General features: G+C 49.3%; 1 protein-coding gene across 8 annotated transcripts in view; it reads left to right on the forward strand.

Moving 5' to 3' along the window:
- Positions 1–9,932, forward strand: part of BCAS3 (BCAS3 microtubule associated cell migration factor) — a 372,464-nt gene extending 362,532 nt beyond the window's left edge. For 5 of the 8 annotated variants that reach the window (XM_074922814.1, XM_074922816.1, XM_074922821.1 and 2 more), the window contains one exon: positions 9,056–9,932. In XM_074922814.1, coding sequence (XP_074778915.1) covers positions 9,056–9,204 — 149 coding nt within the window. In that variant the 3' untranslated portion in view covers positions 9,205–9,932. The remainder of the gene's footprint in view (positions 1–9,055) is intronic. The other 3 variants (XM_074922818.1, XM_074922820.1, XM_074922819.1) reach the window with 2 other exon arrangements.
- The last annotated feature ends 236 nt before the right edge of the window (positions 9,933–10,168 follow it).

A 10,168-nucleotide genomic window follows, 5' to 3' on the forward strand; every position in this document is an offset into this window, starting at 1 on the left:
CCCCAAGGCTCCCTGAGTGCTCCCGGTCATCACGGTCCTGTGTGGTGGCTTTGCAGCAGCACCTTTGAGACAGGACCCACCCCCCCAACACCGAGATCTCGAGCAGCTCCCGCTCTGGTGGGAAGGGGAATGCTGAGATCCACACGTTGGGTCCAGACCTGCTCTGGATAGAAGCATGGTGTTTTCAGGAATAGGAGCATCGCCTCCAAAACTTCTGAGCAAGATCCAAAGAGTCTGGAGGGTGTAGGACACAGCTGGTAGGTGTCGTGAACATGCAGATTACACTGAATTTGTATTTTCCTTCGTGGAGTCGGAGGCTGACAGAGGGGTCACTGTTGAGCAATTCAAGGCACTCCCATAACCCAGGGAACGAGAGACCAAACCCAGGAATTTTAATACAGTGTTTTCTCTGTGAATGCTTTTGGTCTGATATACACAGATGTGCTGCTTGCGTAACTGAAGATACAAGATAATTCTGCCTAAAATATGTTAAAAAGCTTGTATACAGCCTGGCTTTCACAGGAAAGCACGTATTATGTATAAGGTGCATTATAGGATTTGTAGTAGCAACATACTGAGACTTTCAAGACGGGGTAGGAGAGAATTCCTTTAAACCCAAACCACTGTATCTGCATATTCATTTTTAAAACTCTTCAAGAAACCTCGCACAAGGAGTCGTAGGCTTCAGTGATGTGATTGGGCTACAGAAATTATTTTCTATAAGCATTTGACCGTTCTGGCTTTTGAAATTTCACATACTGACTAAAATTAGTAACTCACCCTTCTGAAGTGCCATTTATGTAGGGAAACATCCTAAAACTCTTTATAAAAATATACAGCTCTAGGAAACTTGAGATTATTTTTTAAAAGCACTGCAGTCATTGTGAAAGTGCCTATCGTGAAGAATATTCTCCGTCTAAATGCTAGTCCTTTATCTAGTGCACTTTTAACCTTCCATAAAATGCTCAGAGTCAAGTCTGGCAAGATGCCAAACTCTTGGGTCTCCTACTCCATGGACTCGAGTTGTATGGAGCTTTTCAGGTTCTCTTTTTAAAGGAAAAAACAAGCTGCTTGCCTTTTTTTTTTTTTTTTTTTTTTGGTAGACAAGATTCTTTAGAAGTTCATGCATGAAAATGTTTTGTCCATATCTCAACAATCTCTTTGTGCCTGAAGTAAACCCAGACGTTTATATAAGTTCGGATGTCCTCCCCGTTTCGTGTTAGTTGTTTGGCATCTTTGCGTTGCAGTATGGCACTAGAAATGAAATTTGCGATCTCGGAGGGGCTCTGATGTTCAGAAGGCTCAGTCTTTGTTCCCCTGGTTATCTCCTGCCTCATGTACTTCCACATCCCCATGCTAGATCCTCCCACCTTTTTTCCATCGTGCCAGGTTTCATCTCCAAGTGCACGGTATTAACGAACTCTGTGTGGATTCAGCATTCGAGTTACTGTGAGGTAGTTTGACAGTAACTGATATTTTACATAGGCCACTGAATTCTGATTTCAGAGAAGATGCTCAGCCAGTCTTTCTCACTTTGCAAATTTAATGTAGGGACTTTTGCGGTGTCTCAACATCTTTCAGGTTGCAGCAGGATGAAATGGTTTTAATACGGGAATTGATTTTCAGTGTTCAGATGCCGTAGTGTTACGTTTCCTCTTTTGAATGGAGTTTAAAATCTCTTTTCCCAAACTACTGGTTTAAAAAAAAAAAAAAAAAAGGAAAAAGAAACATTTCTTAGGAGCAGGTGTATCACGGCCACCCAAATCATTGCAGGAAATCAGTCCCCACAGCTGCCTGTGCCGGTTGCTGGAGTGGAGGGGGAACTGGCACGGGTTAATGCAGGAGCAGGGCGCAAGGTTTGGAGCAGAGAGCAGGTTTAATTGACTTTTAAACATGATCATAATCATATGAACTTGTAAACATTACAGTAATATGTAAAGCTGGGGACTGACTTTCTGTCTGTCCTCCCTTTGGAAAGGAGCAACGTAAAAATACATTTGCTCAGAAATTTCTTTCCAGCCGTCTCAAAAGGAGCTTGGAAAATTAAGAGCTTTAATGAGAACGCGGTGCTTTCGTTTCACTACAGTTTAATATTAACGATCTTTGCTGATCCGAATACCCAAAAGCACAGGTTCCCCCGGGGGTGCAGTGCCCCCCTCTGCCCTCGCATCCCTGCACGGGGCCATGGCTGCCAGCGGGGCTGGAGCCAGCTCCACAGGTCTTCGCCTCCCAGCAGCCACCGAGGGTGGTGGAGATGGATTATAATTAGAGCTCCCTCGTTAGCATAATTGCGTTTTATTTAAAAAAAAAAAAAATAATAATACCCAAGAAAAACCTAAAATGCAATTTCCAATCTCTTGTCTTAGGGGCTGTATTTCTGCATCCCGGTTCGGTTTAGGACTCCACATCAGCTTTTGAGCCCTTTTCTGAGCCGTGCCCGTCCCAGGCAGCGGCACCGGCCCCCGTGGGGACCAGTTGTGATGTTTGTATTAAATGTTCATGCAGAAATAGAGCGAAAAGTGTCCAGCTGAGCTTGGGATGTTGTCTAAACACTGCAGGATGGAGCGGTTACGTGTAAAAGTGCGTGTCGGCGTACAGGGGAGTGGAAGCTGCGCATTGGGGGCCGGTGCGGGCTCCTCTGTGGGAGCACGTCCCACTCCCTTTGGCGGCAATCAGTAAAATAAAAATGTTTAACTAATCCATTCACTGGGGAGCGTTGTGTAAATTACAAACAGTTTAAGAGATCCTCAAGACTTTCATTGTGTTAATACAAATTGCCTTTTAGTGTTCGCTTTATATAGGACCCTTTTGAATGAGAATCCAGATGGCAGAAGCTACATAATTATTATTCGTTACAGTTAATAAGTAACACTCAGAAGCCCCAGTCAGCTCTGCAAGTGCCCCGTGATAGGCATTGTGCAAATGCAAGGGTGAAAAAATAGTCCTATCCACAGCATATTTTGTGATTTTGGCTAAAGACAAGAAGGCGTGAAGGGCCCTTAGCTTTGCCTGCGCAGGAGCACAGCCCGGGCTGTCATTGTCAGAGCTCTGTCTGCAGGGAGTCTTCTCGCTTCTCCTCCAAAGGGTATTATCTTTGATTTTAAAATGAGACTCTAATTTTGGCCTTTTAGCTGCTCATTCAAAAACTGCTCATGGCCAGGGAGAGGTGGTTTTAGTTAGCGGCACCTTGTTTCTCTTCCCCACCGCTGGAAAACGCCCGTCCTGCATCCGAATTTCAGAGAGGGGGCCGAGTACGTTCCCGCGCACGGCAGAGCCCACAAAGTTCCCTGAAACAATTGCCGTGAATGACAGAAATGAAATCGAGGAGATTCAAGCCCTGCTGGCCATTACCCCACTTCCTGCATTCCTACTTGTTAATTGTCTAATTCCTAACGAGTCTTCAGGCGTCTGATGGACTTTCTGATGCGTGCTCTCTCCGACGCTTCCTTCCCTCCCCTCCCTGGCCTCATCCCTCACCAGAGACCTTGTTCCTTTAAAAATGCCATCCTTAAAAATCAGAAATACTCAGCCCAGCAAAAGGAAAAGGGAACTTGACATTAGTTGAGCTTGAAAGGCTTGGTGCTGTGAAAAGTGACTGACGTGTGAAAAGAGGCTACAATTAGTTCTTTCCCCGAGCACTCTCCCATTCAGTCCAGGGTCACTCCTTCAGCGAGCTGCGGCTTTGAGGGTAATGTGTTGTGACAGTTGGAGATGATGAAGAATAATTCTTGTATTCAGAGTTGCTGCCGCTTCCCCGCTGCCCTGACACATCAGGCTGCTGTCATTGTATCATTTATCCCGACTGCGGCTCCGCTGGGCTGTGCGGGAGCCTGGGCAGCCTTCGGTAGGTAAGAGGAAAGGGTCAGCTCTTCCAGCAGATGATTTTGGAGGATATTTTGAAACTGTGCTTAACAGAGGAAAGCAAACAGAGAAGAAAAACCATTAGAAGAAATAATGCACTGGAGATGAGATTTTTGAGTAGACATAAAGGAGATACCACGGCTTCAAGTGGACCACTACAGAGAGCACCCAGAAGAAAGGCAGCATAATTTATGAGTGTTCCGGGCAAAAGAGGGCTATATAGATTTTCTTCAGGCATTGAATTAATGTGCCCTATAAAATGGTTTCACATTTAAGCTTGGCAGGGCTTTGTGCCTTTCTGGATTTGATGGGGTCCTCTGACAGTTCCTGGAGCTTTCTGGAATTGAGGCTGCAGCCACCTCGCTGGGTGGGGGACAGCCCTGTTCCCCCAGACCTGAAGACCCCAGGCAGTTCCCAGAGCATCTCTTCCTCCTCCTCCTCTTCCTCCTCCTCCCCACCTTGGCTCAGGGAGAGCAGAGTGGCTTGGGCTGCACAACAAGGGACAGGACTGTCAGGCTGCAGCGTGGCAGTGGGGAATATGAGCAGAAAGAGATGTTTGGTGGGAGGTTTCATTTTCAATTTCTCATGCAACGAACGGCGCAGAAAGGCTGCGCTGTGCCGGGCTGCGGGCAGTCCTGCCAAGAGAGAGCAGCCAGCATTTGCTTCCCAACACCTTTAATGACCCCGGTGCTCTCCGAGCAGCAGCGTCGGTGTTTCCGCAGCCCCCGAGCGTGCTGGATGCTGCGGGGCCACAGGAGGGGGACAGTTGCCCCCAGGGTGGGCTGGGGACCCTGACCGCTCGCCGTCCCACCCTCCCCTGCTCCTCACGGCCGCTCGTCCCCGCAGCAGTGAGGATTTTTAGTGCTGCTGCCTTCATCACGGCGGAAAGCACGTGTGCCCTGAAAATCCCTGTTATTCTGGGACCCTGGGTGATGCCAGCGGTGCCCATTACTGTTACCATCAAAAGCGCAGGCAGGGCTGTTCCCAGCTCCCCTGAAGTGACTTTCTCCTCATGGCTTCAGCAGATGTTCCAGCTCCTTCGTCTTTTTTCCCCATCTTCTCTTTTTTTTGATTTTTAGGGCGGTGAGGACTTTTGTGAGTCGTTTCCTCCAGGGACATGGGCAGGTTTTAGTATTTACGTTTCCAGTATTAGCATTTATTTGTATTTGTGTTTGTTTTTCACGGGCTTTTGAAAGCCTCAGGGAGCCATTTATGGGGCCAAAATAATGCAAGTGCTGGTCTTCTCACAGTATTTCATTTCCTTGATGGTAGAAATGCTACGAGAAGAGCAGGTCTCATGTTATTTTGACCCCATAAATAGCTCCCAGAGGCCCTTTTCTTCCTTCTCCCACCCACTCCCCCCCCCAAATCAAATATTTAGGTTTCTGCAAAGCCTGACTTCTCAACCCTGGTTATCTTGCTTCAGCAGAAGCAAATTGCAGTTATTACAAAATAGCCAGAGAGTCTATAAGGCCGAATGGGTTTTATATGATGCACAATTTGTTGGCTACTGTACAAGTTCATTAAAGTGTATCATAAGAGGTTGTTTTACTGGTACATTTAAGGAAGTTAATACATCTCGACAGTATATGCATGGGGGAATGCAGATACAATAACCCTCAGACATGCTGGGGCCAAGTCCATTCCTGGCGTAACTCCACCAAAGTAAACGAAATCACTCGCCGGGCAGCCGTGTGCTGTTCTGCCGGTGCCGAGCCTTCATCCAGAGCCTCCTGCCACTCGCTCCCATCTTTCCACAGGGGAATCCTGTTTTTTTGCTTCTATTTGTGTTTTTCAGCAAGCGTGTTCCCAGCACAGAGGACATCGGTGGTCTGACCGGTTATGTGACACATCTTATTTAGGTCTGGGAAGTATTTCACCTCCTTCCAGCTGCGCCGCAGGGCTCAGCTGCTCCGTCCTGGGGTGGGCAGCGCTGCCTGCACTGCCTGTCCATAGGGACCTGCCTCTCCTGATACCCAACAGCCCCACTACGCTGTGGTGGCTCCTTCTTGCACTTGTTGGGTCTATCCAGGCATCAGGTCTATCAGAAATCATCCCTGTAACAGAAGGGGTGGCCCAACGCCATGGAGCTATTCCCAGTCTTGTCCGAGCTTCCCATGGGAATGGCATCAGCATTACTCTGCCTGTGCTTCTGCCGTGCCCTGGTCTGCTGGAAGGTCTGGGAGGAAAGATAATAGTTTGCACTAGACTTTTTTTTTTTTTTAATTATATTTTTAATTAATGAAACAGCTGGGAGAAAACAGTGTAATTTGGGAGAACATAGGAAAATGTGCTGACTGTCGTCCTAGGGGTCATATGTGCAGCACAGGTAGTCCCTGGTGACCATGTAATGGCTAATTGCCCATCTCTCGTGACCCAGCCGTGCATGAGAGCTGGGCCTGGGCGAGGGCAAGAGCCCAATTTCCTGAGCACAGCGGTGCTGCTTTCTGCTGCAGTGGTCAGGAGTTTTACAATGCTTTCTTAGGTATCAAAATACATTGCTCGTCTGCCTCGCCGTGTAATTAGTTCCAGAGCGAGCGGGTTCGCGGCGCGGGGCCGTTTGAGAGCGGCCGGACTCATTTGCCCAGGGGAACGTGTGCGTTTGCCATCTGCGGCGCTTGGGATGGCAGCTCGGATGTGGGAGCTCCCCTGGATTTTAGCCTGACCCGCTTTGAACCCAAAACGGGCTCTTTGCAGCCTGAAGGGCTGGAAAACTTCCCCTCTGGTTCCTCCTTTGTATCTCTTTGACCCTCTCTTTTGTCCCTCCCTGGTGCTTATTGAAGGGGTTTGTGTACCTGACAACAGCAAGGGGAGCAGTGGCAGCGCCGAGCCGGAGCTGAGCAGCACGGCCAGGACAGGGCCCCAGCCTCCCCAAGCCAGGCCCTGCGCCCACCAAAAAAATCTGCCCGATTTTTTATCCATGCTTTTTTCCCTGGCTGGCATCAGTCTCTGCAGTGCCACCCCCTGGCAGTCCCCCGCAGAGGTGACAAGCACTGCCAGCTGTAGAAATCACGCAGCCCCCCCCAGAAAGCCACCCTGCGAGCCCAAATTCCCCAAAATCCCATCCCGCCAGGGTGTGTGGTCCCACACAAGTCACCGAAGGACAGGCAGGACATGGCGTGGCCAAGGACAGGCAGGAGCTGGCAGGCAGGAGCTCAGCCCCGTGGCCCGAGGGGCAGAAACAGCCACGCAGGAGCCACAGGGCTGCGACGAAACAAATGTTCCCTCTCTTTTTCCTCTCCCTTCTTTTGCTACGGTTACTGAAAACACAACATTTACCTGAAAATCAAGTAAGCGAGCAAAGTAGCCCCTTGAGGAGCTCAGCAGCCCAAACGCTTTTTGGGGGAGCCCCAGCCTGCCCAGCGCGGGCGATGACTGCCCAGCACCCCAGAGCTCTGACGTGGGACATTTAACCGAAGCCAGCTGTGTGCAGAGGGAGATAAAAGCCCCAAATCAGACAGGATAAGCACAGTATTAGTGTGGGATACGCCACTCATTTCTGATTTAAATTACTGTTTTTACTTCCTGAACTCTTGGGAGAGTGAGGATGTGAGGAAAATGAAGAGGTTTAGACATGGACATTCCTTCACCAAATACTGGCAAGAAGTCGTGATTAGTACAGCTGCAGTCATTACCATCACTGCTTTTAGGGTGACTGGTTTCCTGCTGATTTGTTTTTCACGTATCCTGGGCAGATTATCTCCATTTTGCAAGTTACTTCCACGACCAAGGATTAAATCCCCGAGCCCTTTGCTGGGTGTCCCTGCCATGCCCAGGTAGCAAACGGGAGCTGCGCAGTGTCCGAGGATGCTGGGGCAGGATGCCTTTTGTTTTAGCCAAGAACTGACTTGCTGCTTTTGCCATGCTCTTCGCATGTAGATATGTCCTTGTCGTGGAGTCCCGTTGTAGCAAAAGTTCTGTCGTGGTGTTTGCAAAAGGTTAAATATCCCAGTGTGACACAGAGGCGTGCAGTAATATTTAGCAGAGGGCAAAGCGGGCGCCACTCTGCAGCTTCTTTCCATCCTCATCAAGCAAAATTCCCACTGCAGGGACAGGGAAAGCTGCCTGTCTCCCCCAGGAGTTTGTCCCCTGTGCCTTACATGCACGACACTGTGGCGTGCGGCAAACAAGAGGGTGGGGTTTTTTTTCCTCTTTTCCCTTTTGGCAGCAGAGGAATTTGCCCGAATCTCCTGTACGCATCCCGGCCCCTCCAGCTCAGGCTGTGCAGAAGCAGCCGACGGAAATCGCACTCGGGGCCGCGCGTTGCAACTCGCCAGAATATTTCTTGTAGCCTGTCACCGCGTGTCTGGGAGAGGATTCCTGTCGTGTACGTGGGGCTCTGCCTAATCTCACCGCTGCATGCCGCCGCTGAGTGCCGGCCGGGGGGATGCTGCCCCGCGGCGCTGCTGCACGCTGCCACCGAGGCAACTGTTGGGTTCAAGTGTCTCACAGAGAGGCCGCGGTTAGAAACGATGCTCTGCACACACACAAATCCTCGTGTTTTGAGATTAGGGAGCAATAGAGGTTTTGGGAGGTCATCAAGGGGAGATGTCTGGATGTGTGTGACCAGGAGACGGAGAGCCAGTCAGGCCTGCTTTCTTTTCTTTGAGGCATAGCCCAAGCACGTAAGAAAGGGGATATTCTCTCTTTGGCTTGAAAAAGCAGAGTTACTTATGTCCGTTTGCACAGGTTAAAGGGTTGCGGAAAGTCCCTGGTGTTCCCAACGTGGAGAATCACAGTGGTTACGCACCACAGGTACACACCACCGGTAACCGGTGCTGCTGCCACTCCCCCTTCCCCACCATCTCAGCAGCATTGCTGCGGAGGAAAGATGTTTCATCATCCGCCACTGCGCCCTTCGCACCCAGCTCAGTTCAGCCGTGAGCATCCCCACTGTCGGGTCCTGACATGTCGTGAGTCAGCGGCCTCGTCCCCAGGGAAGGGGCTGCTCTGCTGAGCAGCACCTAATGTCTCCATCCAGCTCCGCTTCAGCTCAGTGGAGCTGCGAGCCTGGCAGAAGCAGGAGCTGGGATGCCTCTGGAGTGATTCGTCAAATCACCCCAGAAAAGATGGATGACAAGCGAATGTTAGAGCAATGATACAATAATCAGATTTGTCAATAAAGCGGCCGTCTAACGGCACTCCGGGTTGATCTGAAATGCTAACCAGAACCTGCTCTCTCTTCCTGTTGCAGAGCTTCAGCGAGAGGGAAGCATAGAGACGCTCAGTAACAGCTCTGGTTCCACCAGCGGCAGCATCCCACGCAACTTCGATGGCTACAGATCGCCCCTCCCGACTAACGAAAACCAGCCCCTCAGCCTTTTCCCCACGGGATTCCCTTAAATTAACCGAACATCCGAGGGGAGACCCAGACAGGGTGACGAGCCGCTTCTCCGCCTAAACAATCCCGATGTGTCTGTCACGTGCCGGCTCACCGCTGCGCTGGATGCTTCTCGTTACCCTGATAAATATTGACGACTCTTAAACCTTCCTGAAACATACTCACGAAATCTTGACTTTGTTTTCCTGTGCAATATGAAAAGACTCCGTCTTCAATCCTGATAGCTCTGCGGCTTCTTTTTTTGCTGTGTTCAGGAGGAGTTGGTTGAAGAGAAATATTTCTAAGCCATTTTTGGTCAAGCACATGGTTTCAGAACTGTTCTCTGCTTTTTTGTGTTGGGAGATGAATCTCCGAAACTCAGAGGAGCTGTCGCCATTTGCAAAAGTGCCGAGCATTAACGAATGAACTGGAGAGAGTGAAAACTGGAGAACTTTCTGTGGACAGGGTTGATAATGTTATTCCTTCCTCGTTGCGTCTCCTTGCTGCCCTCCTTCCCCACTGATACTCGTCAATGCCAAGAGTATTACAAATGGAAATGTTTCTTTTTGTTCTTTGGAAGAATTCTCTCTCTCGCTCCGGTTTTCTTCTAGTCATGTATTTTAGAAACGTACTTAATTGACTAACTGCAGTCACAAATTTCTCATATTTGGTTATAAAAGTTGTTCACTGGAACTCAGATATCTGTCCAGAATGCATGTGTCATTGAATAAATCTAAGTTAAAACAAGAAACTGCTTAAATGGCAATGTTCATGGAGTGTTGCTGGGCTGGCTGTGGGCTTCGTATATCTTCCTGGACCAGACGATGTGCATATTTACTAACTCGAGGGCTTTAATTAAAGCCATCAGGGGATGTTATGCAGCCAGTCTAGCTTGGTTTGGCCTCCCCGCTTTGTCATCCCCATGTGCAAGGGCAAGACAGTTAAAAATGGGAGACTTAGATGGTGTGCCTTGCACCCACTTAGCGC

The sequence above is a fragment of the Athene noctua genome, chromosome 19 (genome assembly GCF_965140245.1).
Source record: "Athene noctua chromosome 19, bAthNoc1.hap1.1, whole genome shotgun sequence".
In the NCBI taxonomy this organism is placed as follows: Eukaryota; Metazoa; Chordata; class Aves; order Strigiformes; family Strigidae; genus Athene; species Athene noctua.